Source organism: Carassius carassius, chromosome 43 (genome assembly GCF_963082965.1).
Source record: "Carassius carassius chromosome 43, fCarCar2.1, whole genome shotgun sequence".
NCBI lineage: Eukaryota > Metazoa > Chordata > Actinopteri > Cypriniformes > Cyprinidae > Carassius > Carassius carassius.
Window position 1 is genome coordinate 11,318,967 of NC_081797.1, and position 26,545 is coordinate 11,345,511.

Consider the following 26,545-nt stretch of genomic DNA (forward strand, 5'->3'; position numbering starts at 1 on the left):
TTGGACTATTCTAATGATGTCCTTATTACCTTTCTGGGCCTTGAACATGTCAATAGAATTACTTTCTAGGCAGGGTCAGGAAGTTCTCGGATAAAAAAAAAAAGTTTTTTGAAAGATTTAGAAAGTCTTCAACAGTTTTTCTTTGCTTTTAAATGAAATTCATTTAAACACACACACACACACACACACACATATATATATGTATATATACACATACAGTATTTGCTTTCTCATCTGTCCATTTGAAAACATTTAAACTTCTTTCTTCTTTAATTTGTAGTTTTACATTGAATTAATTAAAAATGTATATACATAGATTAATTATATGTAATGTATTAATTATTTTTTTGTCTATACAAGTTTATTCATCCATTTAAAAACACCAACATTTGATTTCTGGTTTTAAATAAATTTTATTTTTCTTTACAAATCTACTAAACGTCAGAAAATGTACAGCTTCCTAGACATTTTTCCAATGAATGGAAGTGAAAAAGTGAGATTTGTTCATGAGCAAATCACCACTGTCATGCATACATGTATGTGTCTATTTAAACCATTTTCTGTGTGTGTGGTTCCCTGTGTGCCTTTGTGCAGTATTTCAGCCACAATGTTGACATGTCGGACACCACCTCAGCCATCACCGTCCCAACACAAGGTTCAGCTGCACATTGATGGAGTGATTCGTGAAGCTCCTGTCAGCTACACCTACAACGAGAACCCACACATCTCCAGCGTCCAGCCCAAGCATTCCTTCATCAGGTCAGCCCTGCAGCCGTCATTTACATTTACATTTAGTCATTTTGCAGATGCCTTTATCCAACGCAGAACAATTGGGGAATACATAAAGTGATTTTCTTTAAGAGGCAAACAGCTACTTTAAATGTAGTTGAAGTTGGGGTTAAACTGCAAGAGTAAATCAGTGTGCATTTAACAGCAAGTTCTTCTGTTTTGTGCATGTGTCCACAGCGGAGGAAGCACAGTGACAGTCAATGGTTTCTACCTCCACTCAGCCCTCCAACCTCAGATGGTTCTCACTGCCGCCACAGAGGGCAAAGTCTTCCAAGTGGTGAGTCTAGATGGCCCACACCGAGTGTCGAGACATTAAATACCTCCTCTACCATGTCACAGGCATGCTATTATCATTAACCCCACTGAATAAAAAAGCAGATATGAGAAATAAAAGAAGCAATGTTTCAAAATTGCAGTTGTGAAGAGGAAATGGAAAAATCACACACAATGTTCTTGATTTGATTACATTTACATTTAGTCATTTAGCAGACGCTTTTATCCAAAGCAACTCACAAATGAGGACAATGGAAGCAATCAAAATCAACAAAAGAGCAATGATATGCAAGAGAAATATAACAAGTCTCAGTTAGCTTAACGAAGTACACATTGCAAGGTTTTTAAAATCATGTGATACATTAAAAGAAAACGAAAAAAAAAAGAATCGAGATAAAAGAGTTAGAGGCCTTTTTTTGCTTTTGTTATTTGTATAAATAAAAAAGATTCAAAATAGATAGAATACAAAATGATTAGAGAAGCTAGTGTTCATTTTTTTTAAGAAAGCAAGTTGTTAGTAAATAGAGTGCACGTGTAAAAGGGCATTTTTTAAGAATAGAATTAGAATAGAGAGTGCTAGAGTTAAATGGTTGAATATAGATGGAAGAGATGTGTATAATAATTATATTTGAGAATTTGGCGTAAACACTGTGCAGGCTGCTGGTGGAGGTGGTGTAATGGTGTGGGGATGTAATGGGGATGTTTTCTTGGCACACTTTAGGCCCCTTAGTGCCAATTGTGCATCGTTTAAATGCCACGGCCTACCTGAGCATTGTTTCTGACCATGTCCATCGCTTTATGACCACCATGTACCCATCCTCTGATGGCTACTTCCAGCAGGATAATGCACCATGTTACAAAGCTTGAATCATTTCAAATTGGTTTCTTGAACATGACAATGAGTTCACTGTACTAAAATGGCCCCCACAGTCACCAGATCTCAACCCAATAGAGCATCTTTGGGATGTGGTGGAAAGGGAGCTTCATGCCCTGGATGTGCATCCCACAAATCTCCATCAACTGCAAGATGCTATCCTATCAATATGGGCCAACATTTCTAAATAATGCTTTCAGCACCTTGTTGAATCAATGCCACGTAGAATTAAGGCAGTTCTGAAGGCGAAAGGGGGTCAAACACAGTATTAGTATGGTGTTCCCAATAATCCTTTAGGTGAGTGTATAATGAGTGTTATTGTTCATCTACCAGAGTATCTTTATTAATTTGAAACTCCAAATTTATTTGTAAATTATTTATTCATTTGCTTTATATATGCATCTCATTTTTCATCTGATTAAGTTTCTTCATCTATTTGGCAACAATATGGTTTCTAGTTTTTAAATTGTAATGTATGTTATTTTTTGTCTATCCAAATCTCTTCATCCATTTGGAAACACTTCCACACCTCATCTCCTGAGAGCTGTGGTTGACCTGATCTGCTTCTCTCTCAATGGAACGAGACAAATACTGATTTACACACAGTTTGACCTTATCTGATTTCTGTGGGGGTGGAGTGTGGTCGTGCAGTGGTACAGTACATGCGAACAATGCTATCTAATCTTAAGCATACAAGTCCCGTCATAGTCCAGAATGGGGCTCACACTTACTCACATCATCATTTTGATTGTACGGTACCTCTTCATTTCCACTCAGCTTAAAAGTTTCCCTCCTCAAACATCAGGGTACTGAAGGTAAATATCTCACTGATTTGTTTCAAAGATCAAATATTTTGTACTTAAAACCAAGTTGGCCATTTTAAATGACGCATTTTGAGTTTGTCAATGATTTTGAGCTCACTTGAAAGAAAAATATTTCCGCCATTTGAGTAGAGACTGCTTGAAACACAGGCTTGTAACTTGTGTAAAACAGGCTCTTTTCAAATGATTTAAGATGGTTCTGCAGCTGTCAGCCTGTAAATTCCTCTTTATAAACAGTGGGGGCCGGGACAATATTCTTGTCCTAATTTGTGGAGCACAAGAGGTTTATTGTTTTTTCCCTCTCACTTTTATTGGGGAGCATTGTGGTGGAATACTTCCTGTCTTCTGTCAGCTTTTTTCTCAGTCACACGGACTACGGCTGTGTAACCCGAGTTGAGCTGTCATCTGTTATGCTGAGGTTCGATCAACGATGGCGGAAACAGAAACGTGGTCAGTAGCTCAGGTTTCTTGCGGGCTGCATTCACAATCTAGCTGCTGACAGGCCTGAAATGAAAGAAAAGCGAACACTGATCTCAATTCTCCAGGGCACTGTGAATCCTTCCATCAGTTGCATTTCACTTCCTCTTGCAATCAAGCTCTACAGGCAAAAAGAAGGAGCGTTAAGAACCAAGGCAAATTGTGGTGGCTCAGGAAAAATGGATGAAATCTCAAGAGCATTCTTGAATATCTGCTTCTGAAATCTCTGCTAAATCTGGGGATCAGCCAATCTCGCCTTTCCCACCAACATGAAAAGTATTTTTACAGGCTGCTGCTTGTCGCTGGCGATGGGCACTGTCCAGGAGAGAACCTGAGAGGGGTTTTATTTGTTTAGGGGTATGGCATCTTCTTGGCCAAGATTTCTAGATGTTTCTAACCATGTTCAAGTTTTACTTTGTCCTAGACTTGCCTGTGAGAAGTGAGGGGTGTTAACAGGACTCTAACCTGCTCCAGACACCACAGTGGGGTTTCTAGCAAGAACAACACCTGTTTTTGGGATTCAAAGGGGGTCATTTCCATGCCAGATCCCTCTCAATGCAAACCAAAGTCTGGTTTTCTCATCTTAGTATGTTCTTACTGACACCTTACTCCATTTTGCCTCATAATATACTGAAAGTTACCATTCCTTCCTTATCTTTACCCTCTTTAAAAGTTCACATCGAAAGGAACCATCAACAACGGTTATATCAGAGCTGAAACACCCATAAGAGAATTTCCCATCTAAATCCTGCAATAAAACATCACTTTAACTCCCGATGAGAATATCTATTCCCCAAACACCAATTTGAAGTGTTTTCGGTGTCTCCCATCATCCTTTGGCTGCTTTCTTTAGCAGCTGTTGTCCAACCGCCCTTTAAGCCCTTTGAGATACTTGATCCATTCTAAACAATTAAACGCTGTGTTTGTTGAGGAGCACACCAAGCCAAACTGCTTTACAACTATTTGACTAGTCTCAGCAGATAAGTCCTCAGATCTCTAAATATGCAAAGAGTTGCTAGTCAAATATACAAGGTATGGACTTTTTCATAGTTTGCTGGCCTCAGTGATGATGCTTAGGAGTTGTATTTTTGTTTCCCATCTGGAATATTTCGCAACACAGAACATGGGTGAAGGGAAGATGTTGACAGGGAAGATATTGCCTACAGTGAACAGTGAGTAATAGCAATCAGTTTTTGGTTAAAAAGTTATTTATCTTCATGCATTCTCTCTAAATTTGTTTCAGAGTCTGATCTTTATGCAAGCTCCCAGGTCATGGCCTTAATTGCCTTTTTGGCAATATGAAACATCAATCACTTTTATGAGATTGAAAATATTCACTGGGACCTAAATTGTACTTAGGATTTAACTCACTTATGTGAAGTCAGAATGACTTTAAGTTGTTTTTAGACTCTAGAGCATTGTAAACCTGCCAAGTGTGCAGAGGGAGACCCAGGTTTGCTGGATAGAAGTCTTGGAGCAGAGCGACTCAGATGCCTTATGTTCATAAATAATGGCATCGAATAATTTGAATGTGTCTCTTGCTCTAGGGTCATTCTTTATGAAGTGGAACGTTCACTTGAGGACAGCTAATCAAACAGCGGTGACATGCAAATGACAGGCATGCTATAAAATGGGCAGTTGTGGTGGTATTATAATGTGGAATGAAAATGTTGTGTGGCAAGACCTGGCAGAGCTGGAGCCACAGCTGGCATGTGAAGACTTCGGGTTGTAACTCACACATAATTGCACTTAGTCAGGTCTTCAATCTCACAAAGGCTCCTTGTCCACTGGCCTTAAAGTTTGTGATGTATGCTATGCAAGATGATGGGTCTCACATCTGGTTCATAAAGGTTATATAAACAGTTTAAAGGTTTGGGGACTATATGATTTTTTTAATACTCTTTTATTCAGCAAGTGGACATTAGAGTGAGCAAAAGTGACAGTAAGGAGATGTTACAAAAGATTTCTGTTTCAAATAAATGCTATTCCTTTGAACTTTCCCGAATAACAAAAATGTACTGTTTCAGCAAAAAATAGTAAGCTAAACAAATGATTTCAGCATCCAGTTTTGATTGCTTCTATTGTCCTCATTTGTAAGTCGCTTTGGATAAAAGCATCTGCTTAATGACTAAATGTAAATGTAATGAAAATCTTACATATGAAGATGCTGTGCTCCTAAACAAACTAGAGATTAAGTGATTTGGCCACACAAAAAATCTAACATGCCTCAAAACTGACTTGGCACAATTGTAATGACAGAGATGGCTAATATTTGTGTTTGTCTTTTTCTGTGCTAGACCTGCAGTCATGATGAGGATAAGCGAAATATCCTTTGTATCACACCCTCCCTGAAAGGCCTTAGTGTTCAGCCTCCAGTTGCCACAAAAATGACCTTCGTGTTAGATGGTTTCTCCACCGATCAGTATGATCTACTCTATGTTGAAGACCCCAAGTTTGAGGAGTTTCAGAAGCCCACAGTTACACCGAGAGGCAACAAGAGCATTCTGGAGATTAAGGTGAGACACGCATATGCAGAGTGATTCACATTGCTCATTGAGTTGGAAGGAAACAAAACAGGAAGTTTAGTTTGTTTCCCATCGTGCACCTCCATCTTCCACATTGTTCTTGTCCCCTGAAGGTTACAGCCTCTGACACATTGATTGTGAGATCCTTTGCCCTGGTGAGGGTAGGCTGGTGAAAAACCCCCAGCATTTTTAACAATGAAATATAAGAGTAGACTTTTTTTTCCTGAAACTGCCACTCAATAGTCAAACGCAGCTGTTGTGAAGAGGAGGGGTGAGAGGGGTCGCGTGAGATTCTGCTTTTTCTTCCCATGCGAGACCTCAGCATCAAATCCCTCTGTACCCCTCTCGGGACTTAGATACGCACACACAGACACACTAAGCGTTGTGTACCGCTCAGTCTCATTTAAAGCCACTATATATTCAATAATGGGCACAACAGCAGGCTCAGTTTAGCTTAATTGTCATTAAACTGCCCTATCACTCAGATCATGCACTTTCATTCCCATGCAGTCTGTTTGTTTAGATTTTGCAGCTTGATACTTAAGGCCTTCTTTAGGGAAATAAAATTGCACTTGGCAGCAATGCTGGCGCTCAAGGGGTTTATCAAAATGTCAGAGATTGTGAGTGTTACTGCAAAAGGAGAGTTTGCCTGGAAGTTTGCTTTTTTTGTTAGTGGTAATTTTTTATGTATGTTTTTTAATTCTTATTTTATTTATACAAAATCATATGATTTAAAATTAAATCATTTATTTATCAATGTATCATTTATTATATTTTACACACACACACACACACACACACACACACACATGTATATATTGTGACGAGTCTGCTGCCTCCTCCCTGATTGTCACCGGCACCTCGTCCTAAATAGCCGCCCTTCACCAGGCTCCTGACTGGAGTGGGTGTGTGAGAGAAGGGGCGCTGGATGAGTCAGGGCTGGCGGCGTGTGATGGGGCACACACCCGCCGGACTCCGCCCCTTACCTGGACCCTTCCTCCATGAACACTGCCCGACCCACATGAACCCCGCAGCACGACAAGGGCACCAGATTCCCTGTTTATTTTGGACACTCTTCCCCTTTGGCCACCTTTATCCCCTGTTTTATTTGATTTTCTGTTAATAAAAGCTTCTTGGAGTCTGTCTTGTGCTCCTCCTGTCACAATATATATAGGTGTTGTCAAATAATTAATTACAATTAATCGCATCCAAAATAAATGTTTAGTTTACATGATATATATGTGTGTACTGTGTATATTTAATATCTATATATAAATACACACACGTGTATGTATATATTTAAGAAAAATGTTGTTTATATATTAAATATATTTATATATTAGGGCTTTACAATTAATCGCATGCGATTGTCATGCGCATCTCGTCAGTAAAGCCGTTCCCGTGATTAGTAGTAAATCATCATCAGCTGCTTTCAGATTGAGCAGCATTCACTACACAGGGCATAGTTCACGGACAAGCTAGGTGTAATCAAGTTCGAAATCGAATGCGATTACTCTGCGATTATGAACGTGATATTGCCTAATTGTCGGTGAACTACGGCTCTGTGTAGTGAATGCTGCTCAATCTGAAAGCAGGTGATGATGATTTACTACTAATCACAGGACCGGCTTTACTGATGAGATGCGCATGACAATCGCATGCGATTAATTGCACAGCCCTATTATATATAATTTATATGAATATAAATATATACATGTAAATGTTTTCAAAATATATGCTGTATGTGTGTGCCTTTTATATATACATAATAAATATACACAATACTCACACATACATTATGTAAAGAAAAACTTTTATTTTGGATGCGATTACTAAAGTGAAAAGTTGATGTGACTTTCACATTTCAGGATTACTTTTTGGTCTGACCCCGCTCAATCCCATGTAGATCGACTGCTAATTAATTTTTTTTTCTGGAGATTATCATTGCTTTTTTATCAAATTATCAATTTGAGATTATCAAATGCCTGAATGTGTCATGCCCACTTTATATATCACAGTTCTGGCAGATGCTGATTATCTAAAACAAACCCCATATTTTTACGTAGTGATCATTTGCTTTTTGTGAATGGCTGTGATCTCCTTAGGGAGCTGGGTCTTAAGTGTAAGTGTATGTGTGTCTGTTCGCATTGGATCTCAGGCTGGCCGGTGCTGTATGGTAACAGGTGCAGGAGTGGAGTGTGTCCAATCTGTAAAGCCCAGGCTGTCATGTGAGGAATGTGATCGCTGTCTTTATTGCCTTCTGCTCCGCTCTGTACACCAGAGCTGGCTGGGTTTAGAGGGGTAGACGCTGCACAATCTATACGCCCCATATACACACTCAATCATGGGGCAATTTAAAGACAGCAATTTATTTACATTTACATTTAATCATTTAGCAGACGCTTTTATCCAAAGCGACTTACAAATGAGAACAATAGAAGCAGTCAGGTCAACAAGAGAACAACAACAGTATACAAGTGCCATGACAAGTCTCAGTTAGTCTAGTATAGAACGCATAGGTAGGTTTTTTTTTTTTTTTTTTTTTTTTTTTTTTTTTAATTAAAAGACAAGAAAAGGAAAAGTGTTAGTTGGTTAAGTGCAGGCGAAAAAGATGAGTCTTTAGATGTTTCTTGAAAATGAGTAAAGACTCAGCTGTACGAATTGAGATTGGGAGGTCATTCCACCAGCTGGGCACAGTCCAGGAAAAGGTCCGTGAGAGTGATTTTGAACTTCTTTGGGATGGTACCACAAGGCGTCGATCACTTGCAGAGCGCAAACTTCTGGAGGGCACATAAGATTTAAAGACTTTAGATTTATACCTTTCTGCTTCTCTCATTTCCCCCTGTAGGTCCCCCCTGTGAATCAGGAGGCGGTGAAAAATGGCGAGGTGCTGAGAGTTTCGAACCGGACCTGTGAGAGCGTCACTTTGGTGGGCAACACGCTCGAATGCACCGTACCCATGGAGCTCCAGTCCGCCGCCAAAGAGCTGGAGGTGGAGGTACGGGACTCTTTCATTCTCTCCTCCACTTCAGACCACTCCTGTCCAGACCGGCCTGCATAAGAGCCACTCGTCAGCCAGCCAGCAGACTCTCACAGTATCAAACAGGAGCTATTTCTGATCTTAGCAAAGGCCTCTGGGTTGCCAAATCATGATGGTTTCCAGATTAGCTCCTGAACACATATTCCTCTTGGAAATGAGGATTAGTTTAATTTCCTCAAAGGTGTTCATTTTGTGATTGATATATATCAGGCTCCTCCTGATAAGATGCCATCCTTGTATTTCCTTTCTGGTCACCATTAGCTCAACAAGAGCATTAAAAACATTTCTGTCCCCCATTCTGGCCCCAGAAAGTCTGATAAAATTGGTGCAAAGATCAAGGAGACGTTGGCCTCAGCATAAAGTGCTTATCTGTCGGGGAGAAACGGACAGGGTGCGTGTGACACGATGCTCTAATCTGACCCCATCACTATACGGTGTGGTAAAACTCATCTCAGCCCAAACTCAATAATACTGCACCACATAAGAGAGGCTCTATCTCTGATCCAATTTCCCCTCCTGCCTGCAGTGGATATGTGTGTTTCATTTTGCCATGCTGCTTTATGACCAGTGGAGCCCTCTCTCTGATCGTAAACGCTCCCTGAGGATGTTTCTAGATGGATTGTTGTGATGTTGGAGGTTCAAATGTAAACACTTCGCCGCTTATGAAATCTGAAGCAAATGTACCACAGATGTGATGGCATGGAGATTTCCTGCTTGTAGTTTTGCATGTGTGCTTGCCTTTATCTGTGATTTATATTTTCTTCTAATGTTTCTGCCAATTATGCCAACAGTTGCTAAAAGGAATTTACTAAAAGAGGATGCTTAAAAATATAATTTGTTTTGTATAATGTATGTTTTATTTAAAATAGTTATATAAAAAAATCAATATAATTTTAAAATGGTCACTGATATTTACTGAAAATACCTTGAAGTAATTTGTATAAAAATGTATTAAGTTATCTTTAGGATATGGCTTAAAATACCCTCAAAATAATTATACAAAAATTAAATAAAAAAAATCAATACTGTAGCAAAATTAGATCATTCTGTCCATTTGGTCACTGATTTTTACTGAAAATAACGAAGTAATTTGTGTATCTATTGTAGTGGAAGCAGGCCACATCATCTGTGATCCTAGGTCGAGTGGTATTGGCTCAAGACCAGGACTACAAGATTCTGATCACAGGAGGAGTGTGTGTGTCCATCCTTCTACTGCTCCTGATTGCAGTCTTTGTTTGGATCAAAAGAAAAAAGCATATTGATGGTATGTGACTTTGCGTTTTCTTGTGCAGCTTTTAAATGTATGTGTGCTTTATATAAGCTATTAGCTTCTTTGATGTCTCTGGTGGCTTTTTAAGTTAAATAAGCAACACTTTGCACACAGATGTTCCACATCATTTGTATAACTAAAGAGCATTTACATAAAAAATAAAATTAAATAAAATCCAAGCTGGAAGACTTTATAAGTCAAATCAGTTTTGGATGTCTGCCCTACAAAAAAAAAATTGTCTTGTTTTCCAGAAAGAAACCCTAAACCTAAAAATAAAACTTTATGCTAGTAAAATATATATATATACGATTTGTTTATATATTTATTTTGGCATAACATTGTGCATAAATCTAACAAAACAAAAAAAAAATTATTCTCTGGAAACAAGTTTACAGTTTTAAATTTATCTCGCTTTAAGGATTTTTATGGATTTTTATGACAACAACTGTTCAACAAAAATACAGATTAAAAAAAAAATTATTATTATTAGATTTTTTGCACTAATAGCATAGCATGCTTTATGTTCAGAGGTCACAGTAGTGATTCCAGCATTGAACTTGCCTGATGGTTGTTTAAATGAATTTGAATGGAATGAGAGCTTGAGATAAAGAAAGAAAGCTGTTTCTGGGTTGTTTGTGGGAGTTGACACTGCTGAAGTCTGTGGTGGAGCGATCTGTCCCTTTTTTCTCTCACCTGTCCTTGGTCTCTCTCTCTCTCACCCTCTGTCTCTCTCTGGTTGTAGATTTAGCTAAGGCTATGGTTTGGTATGACGGCCGGGCTCACATTCCGCACTTGGACATGTTGGCAAACGCGAGGAGTGTCAGTCCGACTAATGAAATGGTCTCTCACGAGTCGGTGGACTATAGAACCACTTTGCTTGAGGGTATGTTCTCACGCTTCGCTGCCTCTCGCTCAAAACACACCGCTGGTGGAGGTTTGCCTTCTCTGCTGATCTCAGACCAGCTTTACTCTTGTTCTCTGGATTGGGAAGACTGGTCTTAGATCATTGCTGACAGGCAACTTTTTTCCAGTTTTCCAAACACATACGCTTTCTGACCTTACTCTCCGCTCTCTCTCTGAAGACATTGCATGCTCTCCTGCTTTGCCTCTGCCTCCTTTTTTCGTCTGAAAAGATGAGAAAAATCCCCTCTCATCTGTGTAGCTGGGTTTAGAATTTCCTAACCTCTTTGTAGTTGGTGTAATGACTGCCTCCCAGACTTTCCCTGCTTTGTTCAGGTGACCCCAGGCCTCAGAGAACAAGTCATTGACTTTTGACCTCTCGACCCCATTGCCTTGCAGACCAAAACTTACCTCTGTCTCAGGCCGAGTCCTGTCGGCCTCATCTCTATGCTCATGCCCATGTGGATCTGTCCCCAATGCTCGGGCCGATGGAAGGGGACCTGGCGTCTCCACTGTTGCCCTCTAATGCACCTATAGATCTGGGCAGCCTCCATCCAGAGCTGCTGAAGGAAGTGCAGCACGTGGTCATCGCCCGGGAAGATCTGCTCCTACATGTGAATGAGATCATCGGGAGAGGTGAGGGGACACAGAAATCTGGTCATTGTCATGACATGCACTACCGTTCAGATTTTTTTGATTGGTAAGGGTTTTATGTTTTTTTTTAAGTATATTTTGCTCACATTTATTTGATCAAAAATATAATTAAAACAATAATATTGTAAAATGTTATTAAAAAACAATGGTTTTCTGTATTTGAATATATTTTTAAAAAGTCTCTGGTCTTCAGTTTCACATGATCCTTCAGAAATCATTCTAATATGCTGAATGGGTGGACCAAAAAACAGTCCGTCACAGACTTCGCCTGTGGATTTTTTTTTTTTTTTGCGACTAATAAAATTTTGGTTGACCAAGCCTCTTCTGGTCAACTAATGATTAGTTGACTATTAGGAGGCAGCCTTAGTTTTTAATAAAAAAATGTAAAAAAAAAAAATATAATAATAATAATACATAAGACAAGACATTATAGCGAGGTCAGCTGTCTCTTTGTCATCAGTGAGTCTCAGTTAAAAAATACACAATTTAAACTAGATTTTTCCTTTATCTTGGACACACTTTTTTTGTCATTGACCCAAAGTCTAGTCTCTTTGTACTGTTACTGTAACTTGCAAACATATTTGGAAACAAAGACTTGCCAAAAAACTGCATTACAAGAAATTCAATATCTCAAATGAGGGATTTAGCAGAGTGAATCAGTTTCAGACGTGGTTAAAGTTAATCAGGTTAAACGGTGACAATCAGCCCGGCAGGTTGGACATTTGAACATTAAATTGCCGTCTTCTCATTGTACTCCAGTAGTGGGGGTGTGAGTGTGTGTATCAGATTCACTGTCTCCAGTCCTGCCCAAACCCCTGCACAATACTCCTAAAACCCACCACCCCTGTGGGAAAACCAAGTCCTGTGTGTGTGTGTGTGTGTGTGTGTATGCCTGTGTTTGTGCATGTGACACAATGCGATTTATAGACCAAGAAGGAAGAGGCTGTGCATGTATGCGAGTATGTTGGGGTGCTCGGGGTGGCATGTGTGGTGATTTGTTCCCGTGTTAAATTCCAGGCTCATTGTTGGTCCGTCTCAGGGCTCTGTGCCAGTAATCCGACTCTGCTGCCATCTGGGAAGACGTGATAGCGGAGCTGGAGAGAGATTACAGCACTCCACGCTCTATTATTTCAACACAACACCCCAACTCTCTCTTGCCCTCTATTCTCCATGCCCTCATTAGAAAGAATACCCTGCCCAGACACTTGTAATTGATAAATCTTTCAGTTACACACCACACTGCACTCTAGACGCCTTGTTTGAGTTTGTATTTCACAGTATTCTCACAATTATTTTTTTATGTGTCTGTCTCACTATTGCTTATACATACAGTAGGGTCAGATTTCAATAAAGCACTAATTATTAAACTTTGCCTTGCAACTCGTTGAACATTATTTGTGCAACAGATATGAATTTCTCTGTACATCAAATCTTGGGGATTGGAAAGAAGAATTAGAGTTCCCATTTTTACATTTTCAAGCTACTGGTGCATCTCAATAAATTAGAATGTTGTGGAAAAGTTCATTTATTTCGTTAATTCAACTCAAATTGTGAAACTCGTGTATTAAATAAATTCATTGCACACAGACTGAAGTAGTTTAAGTCTTTTGTTTTTTTTAATTGTGATGATTTTGGCTCACATTTAACAAAACCCACCAATTCACTATCTCAAAAATTAGAATACTAAAAAAAAAACATTTAGTGAATTGTTGCCCTTCTGGAATGTATGTTCATTTACTATACATGTACTCAATACTTGGTAGGGGCTTTTGGTTTAATTACTGCCTCAATTCGGCGTGGCATGGAGGTGATCAGTTTGTGGCACTGCTGAGGTGGTATGGAAGCCCAGGTCTCTTTGACAGTGGCCTTCAGGCCATTTGCATTCTTTGGTCTCTTGTTTCTCATCTTCCTCTTGACAATACCCCATAGATTCTCTCTGGGGTTCAGGTCTGGTGCATTTGCTCGCCAGGTCAAGCACACCAACACCAGGGTCATTTAACCAAATTTTGGTGCTTTTGGCAGTGTGGGCAGGTGCCAAATCCTGCTGAAAAATGAAATCAGCATCTTAAAAAAGTTGGTCAGCAAATGGAAGCATGAAGTGCTCCAAAATGTACTGGTAAACGGGTGTAGTGACTTTTGTTTCCAAAAAACACAATGGACCAACACCAGCAGATGACATTGCACCCCAAATCATCAGAGACTGTGGAAACTTAACACTGGACTTCAAGCAACTTGGGCTCTGAGCTTCTCCACCCCTCCTCCAGACTCTAGGAACTTGGTTTCCAAATGAAATACAAAACTTGCTCTCATCTGAAAAGGGGACTTTGGTCCACTGGGCAACAGTCTTATTCTTATTCTCCTTAGCCCAGGTAAGATGCCTCTGACGTTGTCTGTGATTCAGCAAATTCCTTGACACGTCTGTGTGTGGTTGCTCTTGATGCCTTAACCCCAGCCTCGGTCCATTCCTTGTGAAGTTCACTCAAATTCTTGAATCTATTTTGCTTGACAATCCTCATAAGGCTGTGGTTCTCTCGGTTGGTTGTGCAACTTGTCTGCCACACTTTTTCCTTCCACTCAACTTTCAGTTAGCATGCTTGGATACAGCACTTCTTTGGCAATGAATGTTTGCGGCTTACCCTCCTTGTGAAGGGTGTCAATGATTGTCTTCTGGACAACTGTCAGATCAGCAGTCTTCCCCATAATTGTGTAGCCTAGTGAACCAAACTGAGAGACAATTTTGATTAGCTGATTGGCATGTCACCATATTCTAATTTTGTTGAGATGGTGAATTGGTGGGTTTTTGTTAAATGTGAGCCAAAATCATCAAAATAAAAAGAACAAAAGACTTAGACTACTTCAGTCTGTGTGCATTGAATTTATTTAATACACGAGTTTCACAATTTGAGTTGAATTAATGAAATAAATGAACTTTTCCACGACATTCTAATTTATTGAAAAGTTTTTGAACTAAGTGTCTTATGTTCGTCAAGGCTGCATTTACTTGATCAAAAAGTATCAAAAACTTACAATATAGTGAATAAAATATTACATTTGCACTTCAGAAATAATTCTAATATGCTGATTTGCTGATCAAAATCAAGAATATTTTTAATTTTTTTGTTATTTTTTTATGAATGGATAGAAAAAAACAGCATTTATTTTAAATACAAATCTATTATAAATCTATTTAATGTTCACATGTTATTAAATTGACTGTAATGTATAACCAGTAATGCAAGTTTGAGTCTGGCTTGCAACATTTCCAAAAAAGCAAATGTACAATGGAAAATGGTACTGAATTGAACTTAAATGAACCTCATACTTATGTCACTTCCTGTAATTAAGAAAGTATCATACTGTGTGAGACGGGGAGACTCAGAGGGAGAAAGTTTAAGAGCAACATATCAATTGAAGTCCCAACACAATATATTCACACTCCATTGTTTTTGCTTTTGGACTGATGTGATATGCACCTGCTATGCCCACACTCTGCTCTGGCATGAAGCGCTTTGATAGATTGATGTGCTAATAATCTCTGCATCTTTTCCTGTCTTTGTGTGCGCCAGGGCACTTTGGCTGCGTGTTCCATGGAACCCTACTCGAACCAGATGGCCAGAAGCAGCACTGCGCTGTCAAGTCCTTAAACCGTGAGTTTGACAACATGAGTGTTGAGGTGGTACAGTTGCAAGCACAGAGAGCTGAAGCTCTAAAATCTGACTGGATGAACCACATTCAATCATATTCATGAGTAAACATGGTAAAACTGCTATAACGTGGTACTGAGTGGCCCTAACTGCCTAAAAATCACTGAAACTATTAAATCCTACAGAAAATGTTAAAATACATTTAGGATCCCCTCTAGTCTACATAATTATTCTACCCATAAAGTATGAATCCATTCTGAACACAGTTTGACATTTCTTTACTGAAGTATGACATATGACTGTTGAGGCTGTTTTAATAGGGCCTTGTGATGAAGATGATGATGATGAATGCAGCCATATCGCAGCCATATTGCATTAGAGATGCCTCTAATCTCGTCATGTCACTGAGAGCTTTTAGATTTATGACCCGAGCTCTGATTTCCTGTCTCGGTTTTCAACAGGAACTGTTATTTAACTAGATTTTCAATGCATAATGTTTTACATAATCTTTTTGACAAAGGAGTGTTTTTGTTGTGCATTTTTACTGATATTTTTTATTAGCTTTTATTTTTATATTTTTCTTTTTCATTTTTTAATTTTAGTAAAAGTTGTCATTTTGTTGTATTTTTTACATTTTAATTATATGTAGTTTTTTGTCTTTAAAAAATGTCTATATAGTTTTTATCAATTTCATTTAGGATTTATTTCCAGTTATTTTAGTACATCAAGGCAAAATAAATAAATCTAGCTGAAATAAAATATATATTAAATTGTTTTATTTAATTTATTTCATTTTGTTTCCGTGTTTTTGGTAAACTGAGATAACCCTGGTGCATTCATATATTAATTGCAGCAAAGAATCATAAAATTGTTATGAATAAATAATGAAGAATTGATTGACTACTGTAGGGCTGTTCCCAGATCAGTGTTAATCTTTTGAGGAACCTAAGATACTCTGACAGCAGTCAGTATAGCGTAGGAGCGATGCATCATTGCTCAGGATCAGTCTACTGTAAGACATGTACACACAGGCCTTTTCTTTTTTGTGTACCCATAAGCCTCTCTTTCTCTTAGTGAAAGGTTAAACATCTGTTTAATCTCCTCAAAATGTGAAAGCTCCACCAACAAGATTAAGGGAGGCGCAGCTAAAATGGCAGGACCAACAGAATCTCAGAGCTCAGCTAGTAACGGTGCGGTCATGTCACAGCGGATTAAGTCTCCGCTCCGAAACCTCCCGGCTGAAATATCAGGCTGTGTGTGATAAAACACTTGATAGTGTTGGGGATAATTTATAAGTCGTGGTGAATGGTTCACTGACAATTTGGCAGGTTTATTGCCAACTCAGAAAATGTATAGCAGGATAGATTTTAAAAGAGTCATTTTGCATGTGTAAATCTAAGATGGGGGTGATACCAAAAACCATTGTGGTGATTTTTGAAGTGTTATTGTGCATTTGTTTGGCAGGAATCACCGATATAGAAGAGGTGTCCCAGTTTCTGAAGGAGGGCATCATCATGAAAGATTTCAGCCATCCTAATGTACTCTCTCTGCTGGGAATCTGCCTGCCCAGCGAAGGCTCGCCTCTCGTCGTGTTGCCGTACATGAAGCATGGAGATCTGCGCAACTTCATCAGAGATGAAGCTCACGTATGTGGTGGCGGCATCATAGGTCCAGCTTTACTAACAGCTTGCACCAGCGCAAACCATCTTTAGCCGTTAAAATAGTACTGTCAGGATTCACTAAAGATGCTCAGTAAAGACTTAGCACTGAAAAGGCGTGGACTTAGTTATTTTGGAACCTGACCTCATTGAATATGCATTTGTAGGAGTTTCCCTGACACAAAAATTTATGGGAGGAGAGTATTAACATTTTCGTTTATCAAGTTACTGGTATTTGCGTCATTATTTAATGCCCAAAAAAAGTGTGTCGTAAGTAGATCACCCGCACCTGATGAGCACTGGCTCTGCTTATTTGCGAATATGCTAGTTTGCGCTGCACTTGGTATATTGCGTTGGTCAGTATGTAAATGGGGTGTTGCGTCTGAGTTTCACATTTGCATATTGTCAGTAAATCCCCCGCAGAGATTTCTACGCCCATCTGCGTTGTTTTGGAATTGTGCTCTGTTGCTAATTTGACCTGTTTAGTAAATCTGGCACTTAACTCTTCCCCTGCAATTGACAAATTATCTCGTCTATTAGAAGACAACGCTACCCCACCAAAGACAAGTTTTTACAGCTTTTCGTGTTTTCACTGTTATACACTTGGGGGCGCTATTACACATCTTCTGAACGAGTACAAAACCTCCCGAACAAAAACACACGTGAACATACATTTTGATTATCGTACTGAAAATTATCCAGATGTAGTTTCTGATGAAAATATTTTTTTCTCACCTTTTTGCTCAAAACTATACATTTTTATGAAACCTACCTATATTCAAGTGTTGATTAAAAAAAGAATGCTTTAAGCTAGAATAAAACTGAAACAAGGCTCTGATCTTTCTTTTGGTGTATTGCATATTCAAATATTCATACAGCAAAATAAACTGGAGGTGGCTAGCAACTTTTTTCAAAAATGCTGGTGGGGAAAGAGTTAATGTCTTTCCGTGCAACTTCAGTGTCTATAGCTCCATAGCTATTAAAAAAATAATAAAGATGATAAAACTGAAATTAAACAGTTGGCAGTGCCTTGTGTTGTTTTTATCAATATTGTTTTTAAATGGAGTGCTTGTTTTCGTTCCCACAGAACCCCACAGTGAAGGACCTGATGGGTTTCGGGCTGCAGGTGGCTAAAGGAATGGAATATCTCGCCAGCAAGAAGTTTGTACACAGAGACCTTGCGGCCAGAAACTGCATGTGAGTTTTTCAACAAATTACCAACAGTGTTTTGAAGTATTGTACAGTATGTTTAGGACACTTACTTTTTTGTTTAGGAGCACTCATGTGTTTAGGGGCATGTGACTTGCATTAGGGTGTTTATAGTCTTATATGTATGACTTAGATAAAATATTTGTATTCTGTACATAATATAAATGTTTGGAATGTCTCTTTCAGGTTGGATGAGAGCTACACAGTAAAGGTGGCTGATTTTGGTCTGGCCAGAGACGTGTATGATAAAGAGTACTACAGTGTGCACAACAAGCACGGGGTCAAGCTGCCCGTCAAATGGATGGCATTAGAAAGTCTGCAGACACATAAGTTCACCCCCAAATCTGATGTGGTGAGTATCTCAATCACAATCTCAGTTAGCTTACTGCAGTACAAAGTTTTACTTGGATATTTTAGTCTGGTCCAGTTCTTCTTATGGCAATATTTTAAAAGCTATCCAGTCTTTAAACAACTTGTGGTCTCCGGGTCACTTTTTAACTAGATTTGTGCAGAAATGTTTCTCTATCACACTGACTCATGCATGCACACACATGTCAAGGCTCAAGGTGTGCCATGACTCATGTCCTGTTTTCGTACCTGCATTTCAAATCAAATAGATGACTACTCATGGCCACTTCAGGGAAAAATAATTTCTCAAAATTTCCAAAATACTGACCTGACTGTTCCCTAAAGTGGATTTATGAGTTTAGCTTTTCTGTGCTTTGTTTCCCTTTCTGTTGGCCTCAAATAAATGACAGTGTTGCAGCCATCCAGAGTTCACTTGTTTTGATAGGTGCTCACTTGCCCTCCTCATAACTCACTGTTTTGAATTTGATCTTGATGCAGTGGTCGTTCGGCGTGTTGCTGTGGGAACTCATGACCCGGGGCGCCCCGCCTTACTCTGATGTGAACTCCTTCGACATCACTGTCTTCCTCCTGCAAGGACGAAGACTGTTACAGCCAGAGTTCTGCCCAGATGCACTGTAAGTGCACACCCACATGACACACACTTGGTTCTTCATTATGACCACCGTACTGCACTCCAAAGGGGGAGTGCATCAACACAAGTGTAAAACAGAGAGCCATTGTTAACCACCCGCAGACTTAGTCAAGCAGTAGTAGTTCATCAAAAATCTTGGCCAACTCAGCTCTGCATGACTACCTGAGCTCGGCACACATCGACTCCCCACCCTGCCTGTATGATATGAGTCAACCCCCAAACATTCTTCACACACTGCCATCTAATATCCAGCCACGGATCTGAATAGAGATATGTGGGTCATCACTCCCTTCATGGACGGCTCAAAGAGCCAGTCCTCCCAGGTTTTCATGCCTCTGCTCAGCAGACTATTGCAGGACAAACAATGGAAAGTCATTCTGAAATGCGTTGAAAGTTTGCACCGAAGGTTATAAATTTCAAGGCAAAGGTGTCATGAACTGCCAAAGCAAACAGCTGGGATGGAAAGTTGAGAAGTAAAATGAGTTACACTTGTGATTCTTAGCTGAAAATGAATCAAGATTAACTGACAAATAAACAGAAATATTTTAAACTTTTCAAAAGTTTGGGGTCAGTAAGTTTTTTTATATAAATTATATTTTAATAAATATAATCAATATTTGATCTGTATTTATGTGTGTGTGTGTAAAATTAAATATATATATTTTTAATATAAAATAAATTATTTTATGCAGCAAGGAAGCATTAAATTGATCAAAAATGAATTGTAAATACTTAAGTGTTACAAAATTAAATACAAAAACAAAACTAAATGTACCAGTAAAATTTAAAAAAATAAATAGAGACATTTAAAAAACTATTGAATTCGTGTTTAAAATATAAATGTTACGAAATAATATATATATTTATTTACCTAATTTTTAAAGGCACCTGTTCAATTTAAACAAAGAATATGCAGTTTATATTAATGCAGGGTGGTGCTTCATTATATCCAGTGGGATTTTATTAGATTGTTTGCTAATTGTACAGTCATGGCCAAAAGTTTTGAGAATTACATAAATATTGGAAATTGGAAAAATTGCTGCTTAAGTTTTTATAATAGCAATTTGCATATACTCCAGAATGTTATGAAGAGTGATCAGATGAATTGCATAGTCCTTCTTTGCCATGAAAATTAACTTAATCCCAAAAAAAACCTTTCCACTGCATTTCATTGCTGTCATTAAAGGACCTGCTGAGATCATTTCAGTAATCTTCTTGTTAACTCAGGTGAGAATGTTGACGAGCACAAGGCTGGAGATCATTATGTCAGGCTGATTGGGTTAGAATGGCAGACTTGACATGTTAATAGGAGGGTGATGCTTGAAATCATTGTTCTTCCATTGTTAACCATGGTGACTTACAAAGAAACGTGTGCAGCCATCATTGCGTTGCATAAAAATGGCTTCACAGGCAAGGATATTGTGGCTACTAAGATTGCACCTAAATCAACAATTTATAGGATCATCAAGAACTTCGAGGAAAGAGGTTCAACTCTTGTAAAGAAGGCTTCAGGGCGTCCAAGAAAGTCCAGCAAGCACCAGGATCGTCTCCTAAAGAGGATTCAGCTGCGGGATCGGAGTGCCACCAGTGCAGAGCTTGCTCAGGAATGGCAGCAGGCAGGTGTGAGCGCATCTGCACGCACAGTGAGGCCAAGACTTTTGGAAGATGGCCTGGTGTCAAGAAGGGCAGCAAAGAAGCCACTTCTCTCCAAAAAAACATCAGGGACAGATTGATCTTCTGCAGAAAGTATAGTGAATGGACTGCTGAGGACTGGGGCAAAGTCATATTCTCCGATGAAGCCCCTTTCCGATTGTTTGGGGCATCTGGAAAAAGGCTTGTCCGGAGAAGAAAAGGTGAGCGCTACCATCAGTCCTGTGTCATGCCAACAGTAAAGCATCCTGACACCATTCATGTGTGGGGTTGCTTCTCATCCAAGGGAGTGGGCTCACTCACAATTCTGACCAAAAACACAGCCATGAATAAAGAATGGTACCAAAACACCCTCCAACAGCAACTTCTTACAACAATCCAACAACAGTTTGGTTAAGAACAATGCATTTTCCAGAACGATGGAGCACCGTGCCATAAGGCAAAAGTGATAACTAAGTGGCTCGGGGAACAGAATGTTGAAATTTTGGATCCATGGCCTGGAAACTCCCCAGATCTTAATCCCATTGAGAACTTGTGGTCAATCCTCAAGAGGCGGGTGGACAAACAAAAACCCACTAATTCAGACAAACTCCAAGAAGTGATTATTAAAGAATGGGTTGCTATCAGAAGTTGATTGAGAGCATGCCCAGTCCTGAAAAAGAAGGGCCAACACTGCAAATACTGACTCTTTGCATAAATGTCATGTAATTGTCGATAAAAGCCTTTGAAACGTATGAAGTGCTTGTAATTATATTTCAGTACATCACAGAAACAACTGAAACAAAGATCTAAAAGCAGTTTAGCAGCAAACTTTTTTAAAACTAATATTTATGTAATTCTCAAAACTTTTGGCCATGACTGTATAAATGAACCCCTAATATTAAAGTATTTTGCTTTTATTAATGCCATGAACATTAAATAATTAATGCCATTTGAAAACTTTTTTTCCTTGGAAAAATGTGTGCAGATGAATCCTGCACAATAAGTTCTTTTATAGAAAATGTAGATTTTCCTTACGTGTTACTCTTTTCTTTGTAGATATAATGTCATGATTGAGTGTTGGCACCCTAAACCCGAGCGCCGGCCCACCTTCTCAGAGCTCGTGTCCCGCATCGCTGCCATCTTCTCCAGCTTCAGCGGCGAGCACTACATCCTCCTTAACACCACCTACGTCAACATCGATAAGATGACGCCCTACCCCTCTCTCATCTCCTCTCAGAGTAACCTGGACCGTGACTGCTGCACCTGAGAGACAAACACACCAGACAGAGGGAGGGAGAGAGAGATAGGAGAACAACAAAAAAAGCCATTGCTGTTCATGAAAGACAATGGACTGGCTGCCAAGGGCGGCTTTCATCATTAAAGGAGGAAGAAAGCGGCTCAAGGACACTGTGAAAGACTTAAAAGGCACGGACACTCCCTTAATCTCTGTAAATAGATTATGATGAGCCGTGACCTGTTGAGTTAAGGTTCTCCAGTCGAGCATGAGATGGTCCTGATCTCCTGGGACATTTCATCTGTAGGGTTGCATTTTGATGATTCTGGCAGTTTGTGACCATCTGATTCATTCATGCTATTGGCAGATGCTTTCAAACGACTTCAAGATGTCCCAACATGTGTTCTCCAACGTTACCTGAGCATACGTTGACCAAATCATTTTCTGTGAAAAGTGTAATAAAACGTTGTGCATGCCTTCATACTATGAACTGAATGCAGCATAATGAAGTTTTCAGGAGAACACTGGACTCACCTGATGTTTGATGATGTCTTGAGGAACTTGGACTCTGTCAATGTTCTTCGGAGGCCTATTCATCTGATTCAGACCGATATATGAATGATCTGATTCTGTTTTGTTTACTTATGTTCAGATGATTGTTTTCTGTCCTGGCCTTTTGAATCTTTCTGACAAGATTTCTTCCGTAGTTCTATATTTTTATATAATCTGCTTAAGTTTAGTGTCAAAGTGAACATACTACAAGGTTCACATGGAATCTGCGCAGCTTATTCACATTTCCACAACTGATTGAGTGCATATGCTACACGTGCATATGTCTATAGAGATATTATAAATGTATGCTTTTTATATTTAATATCTATTTTAATTATTAAAAGTATATATTTACATAGATAGAATGTACGTGTTTATAAATGTACAATCTATATATATATAGTACATATATATAGTACAGACCAAAAGTTTGGACACACCTTCTCATTCAAAGAGTTTTCTTTATTTTCATGACTATGAAAATTGTAGAGTCACACTGAAGGCATCAAGGGCTATTTGACCAAGAAGGAGAGTGATGGGGTGCTGCGCCAGATGACCTGGCCTCCACAGTCACCGGACCTGAACCCAATCGAGATGGTTTAGGGGTGAGCTGGACCGCAGACTGAAGGCAAAAGGGCCAATAAGTGCTAAGCATCTCTCGGGGAACTCCTTCAAGACTGTTGGAAGACCATTTCAGGTGACTACCTCTTGGAGCTCATCAAGAGAATGCCAAGAGTGTGCAAAGCAGTAATCAAAGCAAAAGGTGGCTACTTTGAAGAACCTAGAATATGACATTTTCAATTGTTTAACACTTTTTTGTTATGTATATAATTCCACATGTGTTAATTCATAGTTTTGATGCCTTCAGTGTGAATCTACAATTTTCATAGTCATGAAAATAAAGAAAACTCTTTGAATGAGAGGGTGTCCAAACTTTTGGTCTGTACTGTATATATATATATATATACACACACACACACACATATGCATATATATGTAATTCTGCATATGCATACACAAAATATACTATATATAGAGAAAGAATATGTGAGACTTTGTGAACAGCAGATGCAGATTCAGTGTGGGCCTGTATGTTTCTATGTAGTGAAGATGACTATGAATGTGATTTGCCATAACAGACTACTGTATGATGTAAATAATTTGTCTCTCTATCCTTGTCTGACTTGCTGTGTAATACATGTGTATATATAGCCTATGAACACAGTACAATATAGACAGTTTGGTATTATAGTTAAATGAGATCAATCAGCATTTCATTTTATCCCTATGTGAGTAAAGTTCTAGTGTTATTGTTACAAATGATCAAAAACAGGCTGAATCTTGATTTGTTTTATATAATGGTTTAGGTTTCACCATTTATGAAAACCTTTCTTTTCTTTGAGTGTCTTCTTAAGATTTCTATATGGAGATCCAACTCGGAAATGGTACAAATGACAATATTTCTGTCGTTCCAGTCATGATAATAAAGTTTTATTATGTGTCATATATGAATGAACTCTCTTTGTGCTGTATCTAGCAAATGTTGTCCTCTCTTAAGTCTCCATTTCATCAGCTCTGTTTGAACTTTGACCATGACCTTCTGATGGCCCTCGATGCTCTTGACTCGACCCTCAACCGCTGGCGTCTAGACAGGCTTTTTCATTTCCTCTTATGGACTCTTTTCGAAAAGAAGCGTAGCACTACCTGTCTGAAAGAGTAGTGCAGCTAAATGAATTATATTTTGATTTACAGATACCACATACAATACACATTGTCTCATAGATATTAACACTTTTTACTAGTCTGCAAAATGCTGATGAGGATTACAGCATGGCTATACCTCACTTAAGAACAATTTGGTTAACATGCATTAAATGTACTCAGAAAGAAGACCTGTAGCCTCACTGTAGCTTTATTAGATTCTGAACTTGGCTGTCCTTGAGGACAAATACTAAATCCCTCCTCATAACTCAACACTAAATCATAAGCTAATGTGGAGGAGGATATGACCTATTTGTTGTCAAAAGGCGCATTGTAAACCTCGCTTTATGTGGAATGACTAGAGTGCCACCTTCTGGACGAGTTACAATAGCTTGCCAGGAGAGCAACCTCTATTTGACTGTGACCCATTGTTTCAGGATTATGAATCACTTTTGGTAAAAAGTAAATTACCTTGGGCCTTCATTGAAGGAATTAAGACAAGTTACACAAGCAGTGAGGTAGTTTCTTGAATAATATCGCTTGCGGGTATTACATAAACAGACGGAAAATCCGCCCCAGTATGACGTTCTGTCTCGGCTCCAAAACGACCAGCACTGGGAGTTTAAAATCATCCTGAGATGACAGTTATGAGCCACTTACAACACAGTAGTACATTCCATCTAATATTGCATATCTAAAGGTGCTAATGTTAATAAAACAGGTTGGATCACGTTTTGCCTATATTTTGGGGACCCTATATCCACACAAAGAGAGTAAGAAAACAGCTTCTAATTTTGTTTTGGACGCCACACAATAGTTCACATAAGAAACAGGCTTAATAAACAATGAATGGCCAAATTGCAACAATGTAAAAAGGTTCTTTGAGGGTAAAATTTTTAGACAGAGTTGGTGTAGGCTATAGAAAATATCTGTCAATGGAAAGTTTGTAACATGGCACACATTTAGTCTAGCTAAAATAAAAGTTCGTATTTTTCAGACATTATATGTTCTGAAAACAAAATGAAGTCTAATTAAACTAAAACCTATAAACAACTAAACATGTAAATAGGCCTATTTTGTATTAGTTGGGTCATCAAAATTAATTATATAGCCATAGCTCTCCATTTTACAATAGTAAAAAAATAAATACAATTTTAAAAAATACAATTTTAGATCAGTGTAGTATTGCTGTTGTTGTTTTTGTTGATATTATTAACTCAAATTAAGCCACAGATGACTTTTTTGTCATTTTATCTTTGTCTTCTTCTTTTCTTAGGATATTAATACTTTATAATTATAATATAAAAAAAAAAAATCCAAATTTTATCCATCATTGTTCATTCAGACGACAATAACATTTCAAGATGAATGATATGAATGATGAATGATGAATTGTCACAATCAGTATCACGGAGTGGACTTCCTTTTATAGTTGATGAACTACACTTCCCATAATTCCACTCGCTCTCTGAACCTGTTCCGATTTGCTGTCATTGCTGTTGCTGCCATAGATATACATAATAATAAAGGTAAAAAATTGACTATTTAAACAACATTATCTAACATATTCTATGCATTCATTACATTGTATGTATTCATTTAGCTAATTTGAATGGTGGCACACATGAAGAAGGAAGGATCAAAGCTGCTGCTGTGAACCTGAGAACCCAGAGCTGGTTTGAGAGCCTCAGACTCGGAGATCAGAGTTAAAAACCTACACAGAAGCCAACTACAGAACTGACAGAGCCTTGCTGCTGGTTTTAGACAGGAGATTTATACTGGAACAGCCTGAGAGACTTTACAGTATATCAGATTAGTTGATAAAAAGAATGCATTGAAACAACTGTACAAAAGAAAGAAATTAACCATGCAATTTTAAAGCACTTTTCAATTTTGGTAAAAGCTTTTACACACATTGCAACATACTGTACAATATGTGTATTACAGAATATACACTACTGTTTAAAAGTTTGGGGTCGGTTTGTAGGGCTGCATTTTTTAAATCAATAATTCAGTGAAAATTGTGATATTCTATATTATTACAATTTAAAACAACTTTTTTCTATGTGAATCTGTTTTGAAAAGGTGATTTATTTGTGATGCAAAGTTATTTCTCCAGTCTCCAGTGTCACATAATCCTTTAGAAATCATTCTAATATGCTGCTCAAGAAACATTGTTGAAAACAGTTGAGCTACTTAGTATTTTTGTGGAAACCATTATTATTATTATTATTATTATTATTATTATCTGTTCAAAAACAGAATTTATTTGAAATAGAAGTATTTTGTAAC

The 26,545-nt window shown here is 38.4% G+C and overlaps 1 protein-coding gene across 2 annotated transcripts in view; it reads left to right on the forward strand.

Moving 5' to 3' along the window:
• The window catches only part of LOC132125489 (hepatocyte growth factor receptor-like), a 54,740-nt gene extending 31,803 nt beyond the window's left edge, over positions 1–22,937 (forward strand). Inside the window, exons 9-21 of one of the 2 annotated variants that reach the window (XM_059536915.1) lie at positions 595–759; positions 967–1,066; positions 5,532–5,750; positions 8,608–8,757; positions 9,907–10,063; positions 10,812–10,952; positions 11,369–11,605; positions 15,190–15,270; positions 16,732–16,913; positions 18,013–18,122; positions 18,321–18,486; positions 18,981–19,117; positions 21,823–22,936. In XM_059536915.1, the coding sequence (XP_059392898.1) occupies positions 595–759; positions 967–1,066; positions 5,532–5,750; positions 8,608–8,757; positions 9,907–10,063; positions 10,812–10,952; positions 11,369–11,605; positions 15,190–15,270; positions 16,732–16,913; positions 18,013–18,122; positions 18,321–18,486; positions 18,981–19,117; positions 21,823–22,033 (2,056 nt within the window). In that variant the 3' untranslated portion in view covers positions 22,034–22,936. Of the gene's footprint in view, positions 1–594; positions 760–966; positions 1,067–5,531; positions 5,751–8,607; positions 8,758–9,906; positions 10,064–10,811; positions 10,953–11,368; positions 11,606–15,189; positions 15,271–16,731; positions 16,914–18,012; positions 18,123–18,320; positions 18,487–18,980; positions 19,118–21,822 lie in introns of both variants that reach the window. The other variant, XM_059536916.1, reaches the window with a different exon arrangement.
• The last annotated feature ends 3,608 nt before the right edge of the window (positions 22,938–26,545 follow it).